The 27,727-nt window shown below is 37.6% G+C and overlaps 1 protein-coding gene across 4 annotated transcripts in view; it reads right to left on the bottom strand.

Moving 5' to 3' along the window:
- Positions 1 to 27,727, bottom strand: part of ss (aryl hydrocarbon receptor spineless) — a 265,001-nt gene that overhangs the window by 73,599 nt on the left and 163,675 nt on the right. For all 4 annotated transcript variants that reach the window (XM_087346402.1, XM_087346401.1, XM_087346400.1 and 1 more), the window contains one exon: positions 20,859 to 20,968. In XM_087346402.1, coding sequence (XP_087202528.1) covers positions 20,859 to 20,968 — 110 coding nt within the window. The remainder of the gene's footprint in view (positions 1 to 20,858; positions 20,969 to 27,727) is intronic.

The raw sequence follows: 27,727 nt of genomic DNA, 5'->3' as shown, positions 1-27,727 counted from the left end.
GTAAGATGGCTGTAGAGGAAGACTGCATGATAAAACACTTTACAATACAAGTTTTCTCTCTACTTAGTACTTTTTGGATAATTAAATTAAGAATCAATAGGTGATATTATGTAGAAGGCATGAAGACACAAAAGTGTTAAAATTTTGTAGTAGAGAATTTCGTGTGGCTAGTTGCAGGTGGAAGGATAATATTAAAATGAATACTAGAAAAGTTATTCTCGAGATAGCCTGTCAATTGGATTGAAATGGCTCAATAAACAGTCCAATAGTGGGCTCTTTTGTAGCGATTTTAAACATCCAAAATCCACGACATGGATACATTTCTTTGTCAGTTAAATAACAATGGCACGTGTTAAAAAATACACCAGGCCTTCAGGGCAAGAGAGGAAAGGGTGTTGAGGGGTGTTGAGAACATCTCTTAACAAGTGAACTATATAGAAAATTGAAACGCGACGCTAGCGAATGTTAGTAAACAATAACAAAAATAAATCGTATTGGAACATAGCCTGAAAATTTTCCCACTTAGTTCAAACTTATTTTATTTCTGATATGGTATCCCGCTTTCATGTGATTAAAGTAAAAAAGGAACTTTGAACTTTATTGAGCTGCTGTTCACGAAGTAGCAATAAGTTCCAAAATAGAAGCGAACGACCTACCTAAATCCACGAGTATTCAACACGAAACAAATCCGGTGCCGAATTATTGTGGCACCACGCATTTGGCAGCGCCTGTATTACGTCCATCCTTACTCTGCTTAGATTCAACTAACACTTCCGCCTGACATGTCAATAATTCCGACTGGCATTCAGGCACCTGACGTCGGATCATTATGTATGTCGCTTCAGGGTCAGTAAGTGCAGACCGATGTTAAATGGGTTGCTTACCTGCAGGCGTGATCTCAAACCAGAGATAAGCAAAGCGCTCGCTTTGTATTAACGGCACATGAAGTAATGATTCAGCCGCCTTGTCCGAGTTTAATGGAAATGTTTCGAATGTGTATTATTTATAGGACTACTTTATATTTTGACATCAGAGAGAACATCAACGCCAAAGGACACACACATGAACAAAAGTTGATAACTTTTACGACGACAGAACATTTATAAATGTCTTTCAATAACTTTTAATAAAAATATAAACATAAAACATGGGCCAATATGCATTAATGTGACTACGAATATTTCTTGTACTTACCCGGCTTGCCGTATCGTGACGCGTTCGTCTAGTAATCATAATCGTTGACGCGTATTATCTAAGTAAATGGACGGCCCAACCCAATGACCTTCAAGGTCATCTTAAATAACTGAGACTTCTCGTTATGTTGCTTCAGGAAAGATGTCCTCTAAGTCAAACAGCACAAAAGTACAGCAAATTATGATTATATTGGACATTCAGCACGCTAGGATCTGGACAGAGAAGGTCTACCGCCAGAGTGGACAAATGTAGTGTTGAAGATTTCCGTCTTCTGGGTTGTTGCGCTGTGTAGTCTGGTCGATGTTAACCAACGTTTCAGAGGTCATACTGCCTCCGTCATCAGGGCGATAAATGAGCAAATTGAGTGGAGTGGGCTAGGTTTATAGGGACCGGACCCTCTCCACTCAGTATGACCTCTGAAACGTTGGTTAACATCGACCAGACTACACAGCGCAACAACCCAGAAGACAGAAATCTTCATACTCTGATGACGGAGGCAGTATGACCTCAGAAACGTTGGTTAACATCGACCAGAGTACACAGCGCAACAACCCAGAAGACGGAAATCTTCATACTCACCGCTGTGAGAACCTCAAGTCTTACAAATGTAGTGTTATAAAACAAGCATTTGTAAAACAGTTAAAATAATATATAAAATATACTTAATAAAATATAGAGACGATACCAAACACTGGTGAACGACTACCTCACACTCAAAGTCTCTTTCCATTTTCAAGGCTCTTAATTCTTCAGAGCTACCTTTAAGACGTTCCCACTTCTTCCCTAAGCATTCACTGTAAGTTTATACGATACAAAATAATGCAATCCATAAGTCAGAATGAAAATGTGCTTGTAGTGATAATTATGTATACTTAATTGTAATCGGCAGGTACCCAGCTATCTCGGCGGCGATAAGTTTATCATGGTTTTACATGGTGCCTCAAAGTAAATAAAGTGACAGTAGCCCTACTTATAATTCCTTAACTACTAAAAATTTGTAATAATTTTCCCAACTCATTCGACGCTATACAGTATAACATGCAGGGGAGACCGAGGCACGATGCAACAAATTTATGATTTTTTAAAATATTTTTCATTAGTATTTAGCGATTATACTAAAACTCGTAATGCACATCCTTTTTGAACACACACAAAAACGTTATCCATTATATTACAATTAACATTATATTAAGATTAAAGGCTAATATGACAAATTTTATGATCGAATTGTTGCAAATTTTTCCGTTACTACAAGCTATTTGACATTGAAGAGAATGACTATACTTTACAAACCACAGCTTAAACGTGGGAAACTCAGAAAAACAACAGACTCAGCAAAGAAACACTTAACTACGTTCATTCATAACTGTGCCACCAGTTTCGCTACTGGTAATGGAGCGCTGGTTCACAGAAACCGACACCAATGGCGCTGTTGCAATGTGTCCCCTCTTCCCTGTTGTTAAAACGGACACGTTAAACAACACAAGCTGAACCACGTGTTAATATTACGTCTGGCAGCGTTGATTTCGGTGTACATATTCCTTGCTGTTGGCTGTCATATAACGACGGGCGAAAAGGGGAGTGATAAGGGGAGTGGAGGTGATAATTCGCCTTCGATACTCCAAGAAAATAACACCAGGTAAGCGTGGTGGGGTAATCGGTAAGCGGCTGTCAGTATTTCTCACTGACACGCGAAAGTGGGCGCCAACTTACGGAATGTATCGAGTTCCCTCTGTTCTCATGATTAGCATGAGATTCTTCGGAAACTAAAATAAGAATTACAGAGAAAAATTATTGGCCGATGGCAGGACTTCAGTTTGGTTACCAGAAAGGATAAATATGAAGCTAAATACGAGCACTGTCTTTTATTATGAAAGTGATGACCCGTTTTGTGGATTCAAAAACGAATTGATATTTCTACGAAACTGACCGTAGAATCTTCAAACACGCCTATGATAAGAATAACAGTGTAATTATTATTTTTATTGTTGTTATTTATTTATTATTTTTTCATCGTAGTTTCGTTTCAGGCCTATATCCATTCAGGATGTAATTCAAAATAAGGCAGTATTACTTTATTTACAACATAAAATATGTCTTGTGACGTAACATACAGTGTGGAACCTTGATATACTGCGGACTCGGATAAACCGCTGCTGTGATCATGTCCCCCAATAAGATTACATGAGTATTACGTCGTATAAATTTCTATGAAATGTTTTGGTTGCATTATAAGACTATTGCAACGTTTCTTGCTGTAGTGTGCGGGTACAGACGGTAAAGTCCATAGTCCGCTATGAACAGGTATGTTTTTGGTTTCTCTAACCTTGGGGTTATTTTGTTCAAACCGCAAAATTTAGTAAGCATCACTTTTGATCGAGGAGTTTCATTGTTCTGATGCTAATGGTCTATGCCAGTAGCTTTATTGAAATATAAATTTGAAATTACCTTAAATTTCATGTATTTTATTCACTGTATAAATATACATAGTATCAGGGATTCCAAAATTAGATAAATGCCAATTTCACATATAACGCGGGTACTGAAGCTGTCCCCCGAAACCCGCGTTATATCGAGGTTCCACTGTATTCAGATAACCACATTCCCGTCTGAATAATTTCCTCCAGTTTCAATTCGAACTATGATGGATGTCGGAGTCTTTGCTGCAGACATTACAGTGGGCTTCAACTTCACCTTTCCAATTCTCCACTCATCTCTGATGATAGTTCTGCCAATATTGGGATTAGGTTACCAGTTGAAAGATCGGGGTTTGAATGACGGCAAGGTAGAATTTCTTTCTTCGCCATTACGTTCAGACATATTCTGTTCAGCGGCCCACTGAGATTCCTATTTAACAGGTACCGGGTTTGTTCCCTTGAGTTAATTAACAGGGGCGTGTAAGATAACCACTCACCTCCTAGACTAAGAAACACCTCTGAATGGCGTGGTGCTTAGGTAAGTACCACGGACAACTTCGCCTTCACCCTGGCTATTATTACCATAAGGAAATTTTATTATTAAATACTATATATTTATTAAATATGTCATGTAAGACATGTAATTCGACGTCACAGAAAAGTAAAAAGAGAAATAGATGGGCTAATTTTAAACTATAAATATTTTTATCATCTACAACACAGAGTTTATAAAGACGTGGAATATTATAAACAAGGTATAACGGAAGATGAGTCGATGGCGGCTTGTTTTAACTTATAATTAAAATAATCCTCAAGGGACTCGGGAAATTTACCATAAACTTGAGGACAGCAAGACCTGACCTGATAAGTATTGGTTCAATTCACAGTGAACTTCGGTTTCAATCTAGAATTTATCTGACAAACTTTCATCTCAGTGAGGATATATATGCTGATAAAGGAGAGAGATGCGGTCCACAAAGGGTTCGTGTTACCCACATTGATAACAGTATTTCTCAATTTTGAGATAAAACTGACAAGATCCGCTAGATGATGTTCAATCCTATCACGAAATGTAAATTTCAATATTTTAACTCGCCGATTCTTAGATCTGTTTCTGAATGTCTTAATAACAGAAGCGCTTTCTTTTCGTGACGAGTAATTCATTATCCTCCTTCCTGGTGCACGAAAGTGTTAACGATCCAATAAATGAGGCTGACTTGTTGCTAGAGAGTCCCTGCCAATTAATTAATTATTTGTTTGGCTGAGTTTTGTATCGGCAGCCAAAGGCTGTCTTCTGACAGATCTGAATACAAACAGGAATTTAGTACAGATAATTATCTGCAACAGCTTTAATAATGTCACAGACGATTAGGCCTTTACAAATCATTAGAAATTATTTTATTATCACATATTTTTATTTTTATATCTCTGCAAGTCAGTCACTCAGTCTGTTTATTGGTTTAATTAGGTTCTTTTTATGAAGAATAAATGATTTAATAAATACTATATTTTTGACAGAGATGTGGTGTTTTCGTGAAAGACAGAAACGCATTTTAAATACTCTTATTAGATAAAAATAAAACTTTGTGAAAGTAATTCTTTTGTATAACGTAGATTATGAAAAAGATGAATGTATAAATTGGACCTGATGAGGACACGATCCCGTAACCCACAACAAGTACGCTACCACGTAGTTAACACGCCTTGTAACCTACCCGGTATTTATTTATATTACTTAAAGAGGAACTTATCTCACTTCTACCTTAAAGATGGATGCAGTACATGCTCTACAGAACTTGAATGTTACCAATCAGCAGTTTCTGAGAGAAAATATCTTAAGCGGACAGAAACGGTCTCCCAATATATTCGGGATCTAATGACGCGTTATATTAAATTAAAGTTTAAGAAGAACACTTTTTCATGTCATTTTAAATTATAAAGATCCTGTCAGTTGACTCTAATATAATAAAGATGAACCGAAAGAAGATAATATAAGATCGTAGAGTTACTCGTATGTATGCACAAGAATTGTAATAAATAAAACGAACCAAGTAGATTAAAAGATAATGAACTGACAGTAACTTCCTAAAGTACTTAGTATAATTTTAAAAAAAACCCTCTGAAAGAACAATATATTAAAATAAAACTATTAACCAAAAAAGAATAAGTAAGTAGAATTAGAGGTTTTCACAGCGGCGAGTATGAAGATTTCTGTCTTCTGGGTTATTACGCCATGTAGTCTGGTAGATGCCCACCAACGTTTCTGAGGTCATACTGCCTCCGTCATCAGGGCGATAAATGAGCAAATTGAGTGGAGAGGGCTAGGTTTATAGGGACCGGAACCTCTCCACTCAATTAGCTCATTCATCGCCCTGATGATGGAGGCAGTATGACCTCAGAAACGTTGGTAAACATCTACCAGACTACACAGGGCAACAACCCAGAAGACAGAAATCTTCAAGAATAAGTAAAACGCAAACGAAAAGATACAAATTATTTTTCTGAAGAAATGTGTACAACATTTGAATTATCATTATGGATATTGATGTATGATGGTAACTTCTATTTCTTGAAATTCGTGTTCTACTGTTTTCCATCACACCTCGAAAAACATGAATCATTCGGCTGGTTCACTCTACAACACGTCAAGGAATTGTAAGGCCACCGAACTGTGACAAAAGACGATAAGTGACGGTTTTAAAGTAAAGTTTCGTAATAAGAGCTGCAAAATTATTGTTTACTGCAGAGCTATTTTAAAATAGAATGGAAATTATACGTTGACTGTCTATTTGCCTACTGTCAAAAGAAAAGCCTTGTTATGTTATTCGTATACTGTAACCAAACAAAATAATATTAAATATAACTTTGACATTTTTATCGGACATTTTAAAGATAGGCCATATGTGCCCGTAGACGAAACTAGATTAGCTGTTTTATCATTTTACTTGTTTACGTTTTTTTCATACGTATCGGTATAAAGTAGTGGTGAAATTATCAACACTACTGATTACGTTTAAATACTCGCGGCCAGTGAAATGGTCGCCGTTTGTGAACTTCTTAGTTGTACTTAATATTCGAGAGTTACTTGAAATTTTCGTGTTTCTTCTTTCTGTCCATCTAACCAATGTCAAAATTCTTCATTCGTCATTGAGATGGATAAAATCTATGCAAATTTTTAAACAAACAGGTACATGCAAGTGGAGTTATGTTCGAACTGTTTACATAAAAGGTATCAAACTAACTTCTCACATAAATAAAATAACAAATTATAAGTAATGTTAATATGATTCAGTAGATTTTTTATTATTACTGGTATAAGATTGCTGTCTTCACGGTTGTTGCGCCGTGTAGTATGGTAGATGTCCACCAAAGTTTCAGAGGTCATACTGCCTCCGTCATCAGAGGATGAAGATTTCTGTCTTCTGGGTTGTTGCGCCGTGTAGTATGGTAGATGTCCACCAAAGTTTCAGAGGTCAGATTCATCGCCCTGATGACGGAGGCAGCATGGACCTCTGAAACGTTGGTGGACATCTACCAGACTACACGGCGCAACAACTCAGAAGACAGAAATCTTCAGACTCACCGCTGTGAAAACCTCAAATCTTACATTATTGATACATTTTCGCATCATCATAGGGTATTTACTTCCATGTACCCGAGACAAACCTTGTACCTAAGGTACATAGTGCAGAAGCTATTTCCGAAATACATTTTGTTTTTAATACGTGATACATGTATTATATAGTTTTATTGTTAGAGACGACTACATATTTTACGACAGCGTCTTTCGAATGATGTATGAAGATCATAAAATGGCAGTTTTCTGCAGTTCCCTGATGTTGTGTTCGCCCGGAATGTTGGCCAAATATTTTCTCAGTGACTTGGAGACAGTTCCAGTTGCTCCTATAATTATTGGAATTACTTTTGCATTCACTTTCCACATTCGCTGTAGTTTAATGAGAAGGTCCTTGTATTTCAAGATCCTCCCCGCTTCTTTCTTAATCACATTCTCGTCAGTAGGTATTGCTATATCAATTAATAGACAAGTTCCATTTTTTTTAGATTATAATATCTGCTTTGTTATTTGAAATTTATTATTATTATAATTTATTACATTAAGAGAACAACATGAGTCGAGGGTGGTTGGCAAAAGGGTGCTTAAGGAAATTATTTGACCAAAAAGGGACGAATTGACAAGAGGCTGGAGGAAACGTAATAAACAGGAGCTTAATAATACATTTCTCCTCGCCAAACACCATTAAAATAATAAAATCAAAGAATGCGAGATGAGAGGGAATGTGATACTAACGGGAGAAATTAAAAATATATGCAAAAGTTTAATCGGTAAATCTGAAAGGAAGAAACGTCCTGGAACATCTAAGCATATACGGAAGGAAAAATTTATCTACCGAGTCTTACACGGCGCCAAAACACACAAGAACATCACAAAAATTTACCACAACAAAATGATAAGTGGTAATATTGACTGGATTCATTTGGCGCAAAATACAAACCACTGCCAAGTTGTTATGTCATGTCCAGTAGAGTGACTATCGCATTCTCAAGGACTGCTTTATAAGATTACATATTATTTTATGAGGCCTCTATTTTAATCTGGCCGGTCACAGTGGGCGCAATGTCTAAATACGAGCCTTGTTCAGTTGGACACTGGGACCCGCTTTCTTAATATCCAAAACCCACGCCCCCGAACGTGGGGTCAATGAGGTTGAAGAATTAAACCCCTAGAAATAGGGATTCTTGTCTTTAATGGCGGTACGAAATGGTTTTGTATTTTCTAAAAACATCTATTTTTTCAAGTAAGCACATTTGTGGTATTCCCAATATTTACTGCGTGGTGAGAGCGGTGTTTTTTTAGGTCCTTATACGACCGTCTTTTGATAGCAACGCCTACTTTCAATATCGATTTGTTAAAAAGAAAGAATACAAAAAAAGACCGATTATAGGCCATCAAATATCGCGTTGAATGTGTAACACTTAAGTCCTACTGTGAAAAGTCGATTATATTTGATCACACTAAGGCACTTTGTGAAGGAGACACGCAAGGAACTCTGGGTACGGGTACGGACATAGTGAAAGTGTAAATGACAGCAGAGATTTCGAGAGATAAATCCGCCAGTCTACGGAGCGCACTCTACACATTTATCGGTTGCTCTGATGGAACTTGAAGAATCTCGCTACCTGATTTTTTTACATCATTTACACGCACAGAATATAAACTGACAATATATAAACGTGATCCGAGGTGAATGTTCAGCACTGAAAAATCACCAAATTTTCACAGTAATGTATTCTAACGAAGACCTCGATTCACGCTTTTAAAATCAGGACTGAAAGCATAAGGGTGTCCATGTCTGGTGACCAAGGAGAAGAAACTCGTGGGACAAATCCCCTGGAACAACAAGTGTGGGGGGCAGACAGTAAGGATGCTGGGAAAAGGCCATGTGTTTGGGTAACGAACCATAAATACGTAGGCCTGCCAACTGGTGACTTCTACATTATGTGGTCACTTTATACATTTCGTATAAACGTCAGCATAAGAACAACGTTCACAACGATGAATTATATTCACTGACCATCAGCGATATACGATATTTGACCTCCAATTGGCTTCAGGAGATCCTGAAATGTTAGAAGCTTCTCTAACGAAAATTACTCGTAAGGTGACCTTGCAAAGAACTAATGACGTAAAATTACCTTTTAATCTCAGTAAGAAACATCCATAGACTATAATCCAGGTAATCTGTATGACACATTGAATGTTCGAATTAAAAAGCAATCTGGTAGATAAGATTACGTAATAAGGCGTGTCGCTACGTGCGTACTGCCATTACGCAAGCAGAGATGATGCCGATCAAGTTTAATGTCTGTGATGTGTGCACAATAATTACAATGGCCGAAAAGTGGAAATGTTCAGAGTATGGAGACGATATTTAGAGTGTGGATGTCTAATTGATTTTGAAAGGTTTGCGTAAGCTTAATATCCAAACCGGAACACCAATTATTGTTCCTTTCTTAGTATGGGATACAAATCTTTATTCCCTTATCTTGTCGGAAATATCTCGCATTTTCTATCATAGAAATAAAATAAATTTTATGCAGGTCTGCTCCGTTCGTGGGTTTGCGCATCGTACTTTCGCTTTTTCGCAGACAAATTATTGTGGTATTATCAGTGCATCGCTGCGTGAGTCACCTTGAACTTGCGCATGCGCAGGGAGCAACAGCTACACGAGAGAACACACCTAACTGCCTGCGTCAGTAACTACGAACATACCGCGCCACACCTAGTGTACTTCAACCGTACTTTTCTCAATTTTTGGTACTAATTGTTGTCCTTATGTTATATCACCTTAACAGCATTCAGCCAGGGACACCGACGTCAAACCAAAACTATTATTTTCGTGTTTATTAATCATAAATTGTACATCAACTTCGTGTGCTTTTGGTACCTGTAATAACCAAGTTTAAGGAATATATTACAGTACCAATTCATAAAAATGGTGATAAGACTGACTGTAATAATTAAACAAGAATTTCCTTCTTATTATCTGCCTATAAAATTTTATCCAACATTATTCTGGAGAGGTTGACTCCATACGTCAATGAGATTAATGGGGATCGGTGTGGGTTCCATCGTAATAGATCTGCAATTGATCAAATTTTTTACATTCGCCACATAATACACAAAAAGTGGTAGTACAATGGGACAGCCCAACAACTATTTATAGACATCAAGGAAGATTATGACTCAGTTAAAAGAGACACTCTTTACAATATTTTGCTTGAATTTGATGTACCTAAGTAGCTAATCAGTCTAATTAAAACGTGTATAAGTGACACTTGTAGCAAAATCTGTGTAGGTAAACATTTGTCCGATACATTTGCTGTTCAGAATGGCCTGAAACAGGGAGATGCTTTATCGCCGCTGTTCTTTATTTTTGCCCTAGAATATGCCATCAGGAAAGTCCAAGAAAATCAGGGCGGTTTGGAATTGAATGGGACACATTAGTTTTAGGTCTATGCTGATGATTCTGTTGGGAGGTATTATAAATACTATAAAAACTAACACAGAACAACTCTTAAGGGCTAGTAAAGATGCTGGAGACCGCTTCCTTCCACATCCTTACCAATTCATTACTCGCTGTCATCCTCTCATTCACGTTCTATAGTCTAGATACTGAAAGTGTCGTTAAATAATTTATAAAGAAATACAGGAACAAAAAAAGTGAATTACTAATGGTATATTAATACGTATTCTTTACTCATGCAATTATAGAGGAAAAACGTGCAGTACGGGCATACTCAACCATAATTTATAACGTTTTTGATACCAACAACATGACATAATATATCCACACAAATAAATTATATATATAGCTTTATAGGCTGCTAGTAGCTCATCCGTTGCAACGTGGACGTCTCTGGATACAGTCGAGTCCCGTTCCCACTGACTTGCACTGAGGACTTTTACTGCAGAAACTTCGGCTGTAATAAGTACCATTATTTTATACTGCAGAAACTCAATGTAATTATTTAGCGGTTTAATAAAGTTTTTGCAACGAAAGTCTGTACTAAGCAATCTGGCGTTTCGTAAAGTATTGCAAAGTGGCTAAGTAAGTATAACCTACTGAACCAAGAGCAGGCCTGCATTAAAGTGACTACGACGAGGATATCGTATCGTTACAATTGAGGCATTTTGGTGATTTCTATCAGGATATTCCTTACCGGCGCAGCGGTCGAAAATCAAAGCTGACCACTTGCCTGCTTCTATTGACGATATTAGAAATGTATTAAGTTAACCTCTACTCCCCAATACGTCGTCATGGCGTAGTGCTTAAACACGTGGACAACATTGCCTTTACACCTCATGACAAGATGAGGGAAAGTAAGAAATTAAGAGAAAGCAAAGATAACAGATTCCATTGAGCATCAAGTTATCGGCAGCTAAACTATGCTTATTTGAGAGAAATGCTTCAAAATGTTTTACACAGCTTATTTGAGGACATATATATATATATATATATATATATATATATATATATTTATTGGTGACTCATCGCCCTGATGATGGAGGCAGCAAGGAGCACCGAAACGTTGGCAAACTTATACCAGACTACACGGCGACACAATCCAGAAGACAGCCATGTTGTTGAATATATTTTATACAAACTTCGACTTCAGACACTTAACTATATACCACATAGTTTTAACTTTTGAAAACAAACGTCAGTGACGAACTGAAAAGGGTAATTTACAAGGAAGAACCATTTTGAGCGCAGTATTTACCTCAAGATACGCTTAATGAATAAAAGCACCAGGGCTGCCAATCTCAGGTCTGACGTAGTCACACAAATACGAAGTAACTGTGCAAACCACGAGACCGCGACGGAAATAGGCGAGCGTCGCGTGTAACAGTTTCGGTACACGTTTGAGTTACACGAGCCGCCACTGACATTTCTGTCGTTGAGACAATGAGGTGAAACTGTTGAACGGAGGAGTTCGAGCTTCTCCGTATGTTTTCATACGCTGTTGACTCGGTCGTCATTTGTTAGCAGTACTGCCTGCCGTCCGTTGCATAGTACGTGCCCTCTTCTAACGACCTTAATGATTTTATAATAAGCCCCAGTCCTCCCCCCTGCCTCACTTTACCCTACATCACCGTTCTCCGTTTTTTTGTGGCAGTTTTCAGTCCCGTAATGGCCACAATCGCCCTTGACCCGAACGCCGAGCATGTTTGAATCTCTCTTGTGTGATTTATTTGCACTACTCTTGGCTTCTATCTGAAGCCCCTGGATCAGATATAAAAGATGCATGCAATTTAAGAGTCCGCGATAATTTGAGAATAGTGCAGTATTTCATTTGTTATAAATTCAAGAAATATGTAAAAGTGACAAGTTATCGAAATCAAACTTGTGTTTCACCAAAAACCATCAAGTGAGTGAAGTAGCTATTATTTGCTCGTTAACCACGTGTTTATCAAGATTTCACTTCTTATACTTCTTCTCCACTCGTTGTTCGTGGTGGCATTTCAATTATGGAAGTATTTCAATGCAACGATAATTATTCGTGATTTGTATAATTATTTATGATAAAAACAATGTTCGTGATGTAATTACAATATTTCATTCATACAAACATCGCAAGACTCAAAAATCTTCGTTGCTCTGTTGGAAGATATACTGTGTAAGAAATAGTCGCTCATGGCGGGAAATTTAGTGTTCAAATATATACACCACAAATCACACAGGTTACGATAAAAATAATTTAAGATTTATCAGCACCCACGTCTTTTAAATTGAATCCTTAATCAAAACACGCACTATAATTATTTGTAAATTCTATGTTTTTGGATTGTTTGTAACTCTTCTGCAAAAATTCACAGTTAATTTTGTATTTTTAGTAGATAACCACGTAAGAATTTGAGAACCGTTGAATGAGTTTTCATTAAATTTTATATGTGGAAGTTTTACAAAAATATGTAGACACTTTGCATTTCTAGTTAAAATCGGACAAACATTAAAAAGGGTTTTACATGCCTTTCTGAGAGCATGTTGACGGTAATAATACTTAACTCACTAAACATGTACTAGAGAAAAATGGCTGTCGAAGAAACGTTGTAGATGGAAGTAAAAGACGCATTTTATGAACAATACTTTTTCCTCGGTGAGTCTTATGGTTTTGGATAAAAATGGAAAGAAAATAATATATTTGCTGTTTCTAATTTATGCACGTGTCACCATCGCAAATTAGCATTTAAGAATTAAAATTCTGGAGACAATGGCAGAACTATAACTCCACAATACTATGAATACATTTTATAACATGTTCCTTTTCGAAATATACGAGATTTCATAGTAATTATTAGGACAACCACGCACGAATTCGGAATTTTAAACACTAAAACAATTTATAATTTTAAATTTTAATTTAGGGGCGTAGGATCTGATGTTTTTGCGGTGGTGAGTCCGAAGATGGCTGTCTTCTGGGTCGTTAAGCCGTGTAGTTTGGTAGAAGTTTACCGACGTTTCAGAGGTCATACTGCCTCAATTATCAGGGCGTCGGTAAACTTCTACCAGACTATACGGCGCAACAACCCAGAAGACAGACATCTTCTAAATTAAAGGGACATTTCAAACTGGGCTTATTTAAAACTAAATACTGCGTATTATTCTTGTGTTAAGGGTCGGGACAATGGTTGATTCATTATTGTAATGTTATGCAATGCCCATTACCTGAGGTATAATGGCAACCAATCACCTGAAGACTGAAGCAGAACTAACAACTGAAACATCGCGTATATCACATTTATCTTTGACAATGGATAATGCCCAATATAATACAGGTACAGCATATAATGCTTATAATATACATAATTAAAATTTATTTGGAAATCCAGGTCGGTGAAACTTCATGTCATGTGCTTAACAAATAATTAAATATAAATGTTAGAAATTAATTAAAAGAGTGAGCTTCTTATGAAAATGGTTAATTAAAGTAAAAGGAGCAAAGTATATTCTGAAAGTAGCCCCATATTCTGATAAAAATAATCACGTAAAAGGGAGATTTATATTCTTGGTTTATTTACAACGCCCTCAACAGATCAAATTAAACAGGCCAAGAGATGAATGTTCGGAAGATTAATAACGAATGAATTGCATAGAATGGGGAAGGAAGCAGTTGTGAATAATATCGCAGCATTTTCTTGCAGGGATTGAGGAAAACCACGAACAAAACCAGTAAAGGTAGCCGAAATGCGGGTCAGAACTTAAACTGGGACCTACCGAATACGACGCAAAAGCACTGACCACTCAACCACGGCATTTTACATTAACCCTTCGAAGCAGAAGCCCGTACTTTAAAGAGAACATCACATTTAAACATTACTGAGATAAATTTTGTTAATGCTGTTAGAGTTTCTTATAAATACGAACTGCAAGATTTATTAACTGTTAAGGCAGGTTTAACGTATATTTACCACTGGGCTTTAAATGACTAATAAAAAGTTTTCACAGATGAGGACTCAAGATTATAACACGATCTTGCTTTACAAGTCATCACAAAAAGACGAAAACAAACATCCATGACAGAGCTGGATTCGAACTCATTCACTCCAGAACTGAAATAACGTGTGAGCCATGGTGTAAGGAAGTACAAACAGAGGTGCGGAACAGGAACACACCGTGTGGCCCGCATCGTTAGCATGAGTCAGTATAAAAGCGAGCCTCAACGGATCAACTTATTCTTGTGCTTCGTGTTGTATCAATTCAGCTTGATAAATGAAGCGTTCGCTTTTTCCTAACTCCTCGGGGATCAGAACTTTAGAGTAATGTGACATTGTCATGCAAAGCCTGTTTCAGGGTAGATTGAGATGTGTATTGCATCAAAATTTAATTATTATTTAAAGGTTTATGGGTACACAAGGCACATGCTAATGGCTGTGGTTTGATAGGGTAAGAAGTAACATGTTGATGGCTCAATAAAACATAATTGGGCGTTGCTGGTGCAGTCCATACAAGTTACTGCCCACTAGCCCGAAGACTGCACTAGCTACGCGTGAGGCAACACAACAACACATCCATCTATCTACCTATACCACAAGGCCATTATGCTGCAAGTTCTGGAGACTTCGTTAGTCGACTTAGGAAATACTGGAAGCCGCGCACATATTCCGATACGCTTACTGCATCAGCGCAAACATTGAGAAATGTCTTCAGATATGAACATTTTTGTCTTCTGGGTTGTTGCGCTCTGTAGTCTGATGAATCGCCCTGATGACAGAGGCAGTATGACCTCTGAAACGTTGGTTAACATCGACCATACTACACAGCGCAACAACCCAGAAGACAGAAATCTTCATACTCACCGCCCTGATGACGGAGGTAGTATGACCTCTGAAACGTTGGTTAACATCGACCAGACTACACAGCGCAACAACCCAGAAGACAGAAATCTTCATACTCTGATGACGGAGGCAGTATGACCTCTGAAACGTTGGTAAACATATACCAGACTTCACAGCTCAACAACCCAGAAGACAGAAATCTTCATACTCTGATGACGGAGGCAGTATGACCTCTGAAACGTTGGTAAACATATACCAGACTACACAGCGCAACAACCCAGAAGACAGAAATCTTCATACTCACAGCTGTGAAAACCTCAAATCATACGTCTTCAGATATACTCATGATAGGCCAAAAGTTGAGCCTGCTATCCCAGTATCTAGGTGGCCGAGACCCACACTTCAGACCTCAAGGCCACTAAGACCATTATCGATTGTATTCATTCCTACGATATAAACAAAATATTTCCTCGTAGTTTGTTAATTGACTAAACACGTATAGAAATACAGTAAGTTATAAAAATTTCCGGAGATATTTTATAATCACTAGAGCAGAGCGCTCCTTTCGGAGCTCCTAGAGGGGTTGGTCAAGTTTTTAAAACGAAACCAACCCCCCTGAATGGGGGTTTAAAACACTTGACAAACCCCCTTCGGGAGGGTTGGTCAAGTTTTTAAAATCTTGAGTAAGAAACTAAATCAACCCCCTCGAATGGGGGGTTAAAACACTTGACCAAACCCCCGAAGGGGGTTTAGTTGCTTTTTAAAATCTTGAGTAAGACACTAAACTAACCCCCCTTCGGGGAGGTTAGTTTAGTGTCTTACTCAAGTAATTTGTCACGTCATTTGTTTACTCGGCATTGTTGTGTTGGTACAACAATGTCGAGTGAACAAATATAAGGTTACATTGTTTGATGACGTCATTTTTTGAAGACGAGGAAAATCACAAATTTTTATAGTATAGAATATAGACTATAGAGGTCTGCACGAGCCGAAATTTTAGAACATTACCGGCCCGGCCCAAGAACAAATTTACCCTAGCCGGAAATTTAACTTAAAATATTTTGCCCGAACCCAACAGAAGCCCATTTTCCGTTTATTCCAGTCCAAATATTTATAATCTTCCCTGATTTTTGTGTCACTAATAGAAGTACATAATAATGCATGAATGTCAATAATCTGAAATAAATTATCTGACGACATCGTAAAAACACCCGGGGATCCCAACAAATATACGCTAGCAGTCACATTGTAAGTCGCTGACCAATCGTTGAATCTCTGTAAGATACTTCTTAATTCTGTGACTGTCACGAGTGCGAAATGAGCGCAACTGCGAATAAAATTTTCCTTGTAAAAAAATAATGGCTATCATTTGAACCAGGTCCGAAACCCAGGAGGTATCTGAACATTATATGTGCCATCTATCATTGACCCTGACTTGGAGCCAGGTCCTGCCGACGCCGGAGAACCAATTCCGAGTCCTTAAGGACTTATAACAACTACATCTTTACTCTGTCAGTCGTGTAAATTATTTTCCATATTGAACTGAAGCCAAAATGAAATTTCCATAGAACGGTCGTGGTGACGTGTATTTAAGGTATAACTTAAGCCGTCGTTAAAAACAGCACAGTTTATGTATTATTTGTAATTTTACAAATGTGCTTGAGATATCAAATATAAATTATTGAATTAGTGGTTGTGTTTCATAATTTAAATATCCGTAATGAAGACATTAACAAGTAGAAATGGGATTCATCACTATAATAATAATAAGAAATCTTATAAATGCTTGACGGACCTATCAATCAGTTCTAAAAGTCCTATCACCGCGATTAAATTCTAAACCCCCTAAGATTATGATAAACAAATCAATAATATTATAATTTATTTTGTATAGTTTTGAAACTGGTATCTTACTCTAAGATAAAAAGGATAAATTACAATTTTTTAAAAAAAGAGGCGCTCAGGTAAACATTTGTACCTAAGAAAGACGTGCTAGGTCCACGGTTTAGAATGTAAGAGAACGAATAATTTTGTGACTTACACCGTACAAGTCACCTAGAATTTCTATGGCACTGAAATGCAGAAGGCAGTGGTGGGCTGCACGTATAGCCAGCATGGGCGATACAAGAAATACATGCAAAATTCTGACGAATAAATCTTTGGCTTCGGCTATCAGGGCGTCTGTTAGTCGACGTCAGTGTTACTCTTCGGCACGTTAACACACAAAACACCTGCATTTGGCTTTGCCCTCTATAATCTCAGTTAAAAACAGATGGGTCATGGGAGTAGTCCAGGCCTATTCAAACCCCACGAACTGTCTGGGACGGCAGGAAAAAGGTGACGGCTTAACAGAATTTTGTTAGAAAAGACATTCTGTGAAACTAGGATCTTAGAAATATTTCCCCTCGCTCATTTGTCAAGCAGAAATGGAAGTAGGTATCAGAAGCGTTGCTTCTGAGCTACGCGTGTGTCAGGTGCTTGAAATTACAGCGCTGCGAACTTTTGAAAGGGGGATAATGTTGTAACTAATCAAATAAGTAACCCTATAAAAATAACTGTCTTCTGCGTTGTTGCCTTAATGAACCTTTGAAAAAATGGTAAATTTCCACCGGGCTACATGGTGATAAACCTATAGGACAATCATCTTCATGCTCGCTGCCGTGAGGATGTCAAACCTCACTAACATAACTTCATAATACACAGATTTTATTTAAAAGCTGATAGTAGCTCATATATTCAGGAAATCCAATGTAAATTAGGCTTACCATGTTTATAATAACCCGCCACTGGACCGAATACTGAGAAAGTTACATCCACTATATGCTCTTACACATCTCTTTCTTTCAAAAATGTTTAATTATGACCTATTATCCTCCATATGTGCTCAATTATATAAAACAGTCTCTTACGTTTTGATTTTCAAATTAAAACTCTCTACTTGAATCGACTGATCGCCTAAGAAAATTATTCATCTACTTATACCTACTCCATGACCTGCACTTCTAATTCCTTAGCTTTAATCACTATATATTAATTACAAAGTAATTAATATGTTGTACAATGTCGTTATGGGAAGTAAAATGCAACTAAATCAGATAGAGTCTATTCTAAACTACTCCCTAGGCAAAACAGCTCGACTCAAATATTGCTACTTAAGATTTTTTCAACCCTTACTTGGTCAACTCGCTACATTCCTTGTATAAAATCAGGCCTAACATTCACGGGACATGGCATAAACTCAGACAAGCGTCCATTTTCAGAGTGGGATTGAAACCCGAGATTCCAGGGTATGAGAGGTCTCACAAGGCCAAGCCACCAGAATCAGCAAAATTAAAGTAAAATATAGGATCAAAAGGTGGACCACATACGGGTTAAATTTTTTTTTAAAAATTTTGTGTGTTGAAACTATAATTTTGAAAATTTTAACACAAGTAAATGGACATATAGAAATTATGAAAATGTAGTAGAATTTGGAAGTCATTTACACAAACTGAAAATTGTACTTGCAAGTCAAACTGGACATCAAAGAGTACAAAAGAATTGTCCACCAACATAATTGTCAAAGGACAGCAAGAAAATTAAAAGGAATATGCATTTATTACAACAGTTATCTGTGGGCGTAACATAAAATTTAAAGAGCGCTCTAACAAATTAAATTAAATTCAATTCAATTCAATTCAGTTCATTTATTTAAGTGCTTGACAACAGCCAAAAAGGCCAATAACAGCCAAGCACTAAACCAGAGTACAGGATATAATATAATAAGTAATTAATTTATTTCAATAATAATAAAAGTAAAACAAACAAATGAAACTGAATATATAAATGTACCATATTAATAATAATAATAATTAGATTCATTTATTGAATCATATTTCACAAATAAATGGGCTAAATACGATACCTAAGTAATATAATTCAATTTAATAATTATAAATAAAATAAATAACACTAAATAATAATAATAATAATAATAATAGTTAATGTACAGAATCATAATTGAATTTTATGTGATGTTTAGTTTATCTGTCCAAAGAGTTGCATTAAATTGGAGCTTGGTACATGATAAAACAATATTTTAAAAAATCTCTTCAAACTACCAGTTCAAACGGGCAACGTTTAATTTTTCACAAGTGAAAAAAATATCAGAGTTTTAAAAGTCTGGACCATCTTACGAATCCAATGTTTTAACGGTCATTTATGTTATTATTTTGCATAATGTACGAAATACACTATGCAGTTAACAGTTTATAAAAAGTAATTACATAAGCCCACTTTCTATTCATAATAATTCTTGCATACCGCGATCAACTACGTAAATATCAAGAAACATGTTTACATGAAACTGTCGAAAACGGCCTTCGCGATCAGCATTCTTCCGACAGCCACGCCTACCAACCGGCGGCAATTTATTTCCCGCGTTTTTTCTTGTGAACACACAACTAGATTAGCACTCGTTGTTTCATCTTTTTTCACAATTGCTTCTAATCTACGTGATACAAAACTGTCTAAATATACGTAAATACCTATCTGTCCATATTTGCTTGAACCAGACCTTAATAAATGCCCTCCAGTCTGTCAAAACCAATCACAAGAGTACTAGAACGTTGAGGGGTAAAAAATTAAGATGTATATACACACACGTTAACAACGCCAAAGCAAGAAGAGAGAGGAAGTCGCAAGATCAGAGCAGATACCGAAGGTCTGCAATCAATCAGGCACTTGCCAGCTAAATTAGACGGAATGAGAGGTTGTAAGGTGCAGGAATCATTAATCATTGTTTGATAGAAGCTTCTGTCTGTCAGTAAATGACGTCTACATGCGTGACCAGGTGGGCGCATCGCGTTCAATAAACAGATGCATCAATTTGCAGTGCGCACTACAAAGCAGTTTAACGTCAACTAGACACGCGTTAGAACTGGCTCCAATACGTGTCATGGTAAGTTCGCGTGATCTTTCAAAATTTAAGATCTCTTAAGATCGTGTATTGATTTCAAAAGTTTCGTAACATTAAATGTTTTTTCAACAATAGGAAATGTTTTAACCCTCACAATGCTACAGAAGAGATATTTAGTTTTAAATAACTGTCCCTAGAATAGTGTTCCACAACCAATGTGCCGCGACACACCTAGGTGAAGTCAAAATGTTTCAGTTGCTATTTCGCAGCAATTTATGTTAAATAAAACATAACCATATTGGCAGACATAATCATATCCGCGGTGTAACGAGCCGTGGTTAAATGAGGGTCTACTGTAACGGAATGTTGTGACAAATCGAAGCTTCGAGAGCCTCAAGAATTCTGCTAAGACAGCGGAAAAGTGCTTAGGCTCGGTACAGGGCGAGGGAACACTCTGAAGGTGCAATATCAACACGATGTTCGCACGTACCTGCAGGAACATTTCGCCATCAAGCAGCGTGTGGTCATACGTCGTGAGATCTCGATTCCTGAATTGCGAGTCGTGGTGCATCCCGTCTTCCTTATCCTTATGCATCACGACTGAAACAAACATTCAGAAAAAAACAGTAAGACCAACATGGACCTCAGCGCACACCGAAGTGGTAAGTTCTTAAAACAAATGTTTCAGTGGTCCAAAGGGATACTATTAGTAATTTTCCGCCCTTGATTCAACAAATATGTCATATAAATTATTCTACAGCTCATATATCAGGTTCCCATGGTTACTATAAAAATTGCTGTCTTCTGAGACGTTGCATTGTTTAATCACATATAAGTTTACCGAAATATTAGATATGTTTCATACTTTCATCATCAGGGAAATGATTATGCATCGAAGATAATTCATCGCCCTGAAGATGGAAGCAGAAAGTACCTCTGAAACATCAGTAAACGTCTACCAGATTACACGGCTTAATAACCCAGAAGACAGACATCTTGTTACGCTTTGAGGCTTAAACGTGCAGTGTTAAGAAAGTACACAGGTCTGATGAAATCTACATTGTTTAAGAAGACGCCATGTGCAGGAATAAGGTTGAAAGGGCCAATGGAAACCTCTGGAACCTAACCTAACCCACGAACGTGACAATAATGTGCGATAATGTGCAGAAAAGAGACGTAAGGTTTCAATAAACACAGCAGAGAAAACTACCATTCAACAGCTGCCATTTTGCGGACGGTTTTAAACGATTCAATGGACAACTTAATAGCTTTATTATAGTGGCATACTCAGCTTACACTTTGCAGTGTCACCATTACTCAGCGGTTTCGTGAGCATTTACATGGTTCCCTTCACAACTGATATTAATTAATTTGACGTGACAGGTGGTCGGTCACTGGATCGACACGGGGTTACAGAATAAATAGACCTTCATCTTACATCTTATTTACAAATTCCCGACACTTTTAAGCGTGTTAAAACATCAGGAAGGTCTACAACCCATATCTACTTGCTTTTAGAAACTAATGTTACAATAAACAGACTCGGATATTCCGATGTGAATTAAAACTTATTTAATTTAGAAGAAAACTCATTTTGGAGACAGTTAAGTATACTTAAACTGTGGCACACATGAGATAAATAGCTTCAGATCATATATTCCTATGGAATGTTTATACGACAATTGCGATCAGGAAATACAATACATAAATAATACTTATTTATCACAAGAACAAATATTAACGAAAAAGATTATGGTTGTGGTTAATGACGGGCTGTAGTGAGTACGGTAATGAATATTCACCGGATCTAAGAAAGATAAAATTTTACCTCTTCATAGACTACCACTGTCTCAATAGGAATGCGCACGAAGTTAAGACTACTTACCGTAGTTACTTATCTGTTAAATCGAACTTTAATAAAATAGATTTTAGGGTGTGTTCTGGATGTAAATGGATCAGAATAGTGTTATTGTCTTGTGAAAGCAACAATGAACTTTCAGGTACAACAAAAGGTGGGGATTAATTGAACAACTAAGCAATTATCAGCTTATCAACGAGAAATGTGCTTTTATCATCATGCGTAACATATTCATATGACATGTACTTGTTTCGGTATAATGTATTTTTTAAAATTAGACGTGGGCCTACTCGTAAAAACACGTCCCATGCCAGCAATATTTTAAACAGAAAGATTTACTTAATTTCCTCCTGTATCAAATACTTTTGTTGGTTATGTGTTCGACATTCTTTAAAAAACTATTGCCACATATTGCTTCTTCAATACTGCGATAAAACACATGATTCTGTAGGCGTTATTTAGGTTGATAAATATATATATATATATATATATATATATATATATATATATATATATAATAACGCAACAAACTTAAAACTGAATCACACAAAATTTTAAGTGCTCTTATCTCCGACTATGAAAAACTTGAGATTGAAGATATATACAAATATTAAAATACCTGCACTGGATTCAAACCAAGGGCTCTTTTAAGATATTTTCATTAGCATTAACTCTCGTCCCTGTATGTGCAAATTGAATTTAAAACAATGTTTCTAACTGGAAGTGAGTCAAGCGTGCTGATTCCGTCTACTTTACCCAGAGTATGAAGATTTCTGTCTTCTGGGTTGTTGCGCTGTGTAGTCTGGTCGATGTTAACCAAAGTTTCAGAGGTCATACTGCCTCCGTCATCAGTGTATGAAGATTTCTCTCTTCTGGGTTATTGCGCTGTATAGTCTGGTGGATGTTAACCAACGTTTCTGAGGTCTTACTGCCTCCGTCATCAGAGTATGAAGATTTCTGTCTTCTGGGTTGTTACGCTGTGTAGTCTGGTGGATGTCAGCCAACGTTCCTGAGGTCCTACTGCCTCCGTCATCAGAGTATGAAGATTTCTGTCTTCTGGGTTGTTGCGCTGTGTAGTCTGGTGGATGTCAGCCAACTTTTCTGAGGTCCTACTGCCTCCGTCATCAGAGTATGAAGATTTCTGTCTCCTGGGTTGTTGCGCTGTGTAGTCTGGTAGATGTTTACCAACGTTTCAGAGGTGATACTGCCTCCGTTATCAGGGCGATGAGTATGAAGATTTCTGCCTACTGGGTTGTTGCGCTGTGTAGTCTGGTGGATGTTAACCAAAGTTTCTGAGGTCTTACTGCCTCCGTCATCAGAGTATGAAGATTTCTGTCTACTGGGTTGTTGCGCTGTGTAGTCTGGTGGATGTCAGCCAACTTTTCTGAGGTCCTACTGCCTCCGTCATCAGAGTATGAAGATTTCTGTCTTCTGGGTTGTTGCGCTGTGTAGTCTGGTCGATGTTTAGCAACGTTTCAGAGATCATACTGCCTCCATCATTAGAGTATGAAGATTTCTGTCTTCTGGGTTGTTGAGTTGTATAGTCTGGTCGATGTTTACCAACGTTTCAGAGGTCATACTGCCTCCGTCATCAGGGCGATTCTTAGTATGAAGATTTCTGTCTTCTCGGTTGTTGCGCCGTGTAGACTGGTCGATGTTAACCAACGTTTCAGAGGTCCTTGCTGCTTCCATCATCAGGGCGATTATTAGTATGAAGATTTCTGTCTTCTAGGTTGTTGCGCCGTGTAGTATGGTCGATGTTTACAAACATTTCAGAGGTGATGCTGTCTCCGTTATCAGGGCGATGAGTATGAAGATTTATGCCTACTGGGTTGTTGCGCTGTGTAGTCTGGTCGAAGTTTACCAACGTTTCAGAGGTCATACTGCCTCCGTCATCAGAGTATGAAGATTTCTGTCTTCTGGGTTGTTGCGCTGTGTAGTCTGGTGGATGTTAACCAACGTTTCTGAGGTCTTACTGCCTCCGTCATCAGAGTATGAAGATTTCTGTCTTCTGGGTTGTTGCGCTGTGTAGTCTGGTGGATGTCAGCCAACGTTTCTGAGGTCCTACTGCCTCCGTCATCAGAGTATGAAGATTTCTGTCTTCTGGGTTGTTGCGCTGTGTAGTCTGGTCGATGTTTAGCAACGTTTTAGAGATCATACTGCCTCTATCATTAGAGTATGAAGATTTCTGTCTTCTGGCTTGTTGAGTTGTATAGTCTGGTCGATGTTTACCAACGTTTCAGAGGTCATACTGCCTCCGTCATCAGAGTATGAAGATTTCTGTCTTCTGGGATGTTGCGCTGTGTAGTCTGGTGGATGTTAACCAACGTTTCTGAGGTCTTACTGCCTCCGTCATCAGAGTATGAAGATTTCTGTCTTCTGGGTTGTTGCGCTGTGTAGTCTGGTGGATGTCAGCCAACGTTTCTGAGGTCCTACTGCCTCCGTCCTCAGAGTATGAAGATTTCTGTCTTCTGGGTTGTTGCGCTGTGTAGTCTGGTCGATGTTTAGCAACGTTTTAGAGATCATACTGCCTCCATCATTAAAGTATGAAGATTTCTGTCTTCTGGGTTGTTGAGTTGTATAGTCTGGTCGATGTTTACCAACGTTTCAGAGGTCATACTGCCTCCGTCACCAGGGCTATACAGCGCAACAACCCAGAAGACAGAAATCTTCTTACTCACTGCTGTGAAAACCTCAAATCTTACATTACTCAGAGTACTAAGTATAACAACCCCTTGAATTGTCACATAAAAATATGGACACGGTATTAATGCAAATTTAACTTACGTCTTCCGATCTGTGAGTGAGTTAACATGGACTCACAAACAACATGCAACCCATAAACACAGACCGGGGGGGGGGGAGTGCATGAAGAGAAGCGTCATATGGAGAATGATAAAACAAGGATAAATATGGCGTGTGAGAAGTGAAGCATAAAATGTACCAAAACGTGTGGCAAATTTGCATTAAACATGTGTTCCTCACGATGTGATATCATCAGATAAGCTCCCGAATTAGGCTTATAACTACCTGAAAACAAAGGCTACTATGCGTAACGTTTGCTTCATTTATACGTATAATTTGCGTACTGAATATTTCGACAAGAAGCTAACTTCTAACTTTATTAAAAGCAACTTAGTTAATTTAGCATTTACATAACCTCACAATGTTACGCGCAGAGATCTTAATTAACAACTAACTCTCTCTTATCACAGGATATAAATATCACACAAAATAATACAATTATAAACCATAATGTACAAACTACATTATCAGTTAATAATTCAATCTGAATAAATTATGTTCAATTCTCTGTTTTAACGTATTAATTCTACATCTAAAGCAGCCAATTACAGAACCAGCACAAGATAATGGAACATAGACCACAATACAATGTTTAAAAGTGATGTTAATCATACATGTTAGCAGAGACACACATAATAAATGCTAACGTTCAAGATATGTCATTTACATATATAAGAGTGTGATACTTAAAAATACAAAATAATAAAATTGTGTTCTCAATATTAAAATGTCGTAAAGTCCCTGTATTAATTCTACATGAACAAATTATTATAATGATATAATGTTTTAACATAAGGTGCATTTACGAAAGTTAATATGTAATAGTAATAATAATAATTTCAAGAGAAATTTCTTTCGTGTATTGGATAGGCTTGTTTTATGAGGGATAGTATGTGTGTGAATGGAATGACTAGAGAAACAGCTTTGAAGCGACTTATACAGATCACACAATTATAAAACGTAGAATGGGGCCACACCCCTTACAAACCAATGAATCATTTGCTACTTCCTATGTCGATTCATGCCGGAAACTGCAGCGTAGTGATTTCGGTGCTATTTCAGCGTTCAATGCTCACACCGTCAAAGTCACTACTGAATTTGGTATCAGTTTTTGATTCGTTTGTGCGACAGTAGAATAGCTATAGTAAGTACCAGATTACTTGCGAGTTTCGGCGCGGGGGTGAAGAGCAAGGTCATAATCACTGCGCGCGCACCTCCACGCTTTTTCTACCAGTTCTACCCGGCCGTTCCGTGCACCGACCAGGCCGTGCCGAGTGCAACTATCCACAGCTCTAGTGAGCTCAGCTAGCAAGTAATCTGGTCCCTACTATATTTGTGCGTGACAGGTTTATCCTTAAATCGACAAAACTATCAAACACCGTGTTCTTCTCGGATATATTTGAGAAAAGCACGCATCTTTCCGTACATTATTGCAAAATAACTATTATTAAGTTTTATATGTTTAGAGTTATATTTGCCGCGATCTAGGGAGTGTCTCTCGGCCGCTAGAACGTTTTGATCATAGGTTCGATACCATTCGAAGTATGGGTGTTTGTTCGCGTCTTCCTGTGTTGTGTTGTCCCGCGTAGGTAGAGGTTTTGGGACGGGTCTACTTGCCCTCGTCCAGGAACTCGTGCTAAATGTTGAAAAAAGTTTTTAAAGCCTTAGGGAATAGTTCTGAACAAAGGCCAAGGCTCAGAGTGGGATATAACGCCTGTAAATACATACATGCTTTGTTAAGTCCTGGAAGTTTCGCAGAACAAGTTCTAGTTATTTAGGTTATTCGTCTTGGGCCCAGCCCCGCGGTTCATTACTGCTGATTGCTTTTGATTACTGTGTCAAGATTTCATCCTTGGCTAGGAAAATTACTGATTTCTCTCTCTCTCTCCCTCGTGTTAGTTGTGACTCCATTTTAATTTGCAAACTACGCATCATTATACTGTGTAGCAAGATAGCACACCCAATTACAACTTATGATGGATGGCTGTGGTGCACTCACCCACAAATAAACGAAATGTCCTTGTTTAAGGATATTTTACCGCAATGAAAAAAGAGACTCTGTCCATATGTTCTCTTCGCTGATTGCACTGTTTATCAGGCACTGCTCACAGTTTGAAGACATCAAACGAAATATTCCTAAAACTCTGATGAAGCATTTCTTTGTCATGGTTAATGTTTCTTGAGTTGATGATGATGACGGCTGACCACTACCATGGTCCTGCTGTTAGCCAATTTCGATTTGTTTTTGTTTATTAGCCTACTGAGCCAAACTATGAAAAACCTCTATCTGGATAGCAGGTCATGTGGCCGAGATTTAAAAGCGGAAACTTCCAATTAAGAAGCAAGGTTGCGACGTTCGGTACCAAATTCGAGTATCTTCCTCATTCAATACAGATTTTCTGTCTTATGTCTGCTTAAATGTAAGATCAGACCAAAGGCCACTAGAATATGCATACTATGAGACTAAATACTGAAATATAATACTTAGTTTTTCCAAGCCTACTGTCAGAATACTGTCTAATAACCACCTGGATGTTAATTTGTACACATATCTCAATGAAGAATAACGACCTTTCCATTAAATAGAATATTAAGAATTATCAATCATAAACCGGAGGAAGCCCTTGCAACCCACACAGCATTGGCGACTGCTTTAATATGAAGGTCAAAGTAAAATAAAACAATATAAATTATTT

This window comes from Zootermopsis nevadensis, unplaced genomic scaffold (assembly GCF_977971745.1).
Source record: "Zootermopsis nevadensis isolate Lab colony 2312 unplaced genomic scaffold, Znev_1.0 Znev_ptg000010l, whole genome shotgun sequence".
Taxonomy (NCBI): domain Eukaryota; kingdom Metazoa; phylum Arthropoda; class Insecta; order Blattodea; family Termopsidae; genus Zootermopsis; species Zootermopsis nevadensis.
The sequence above is the reverse complement of the archived record's forward strand: the minus strand, read 5'-3'. Positions and strand labels throughout refer to the sequence as shown.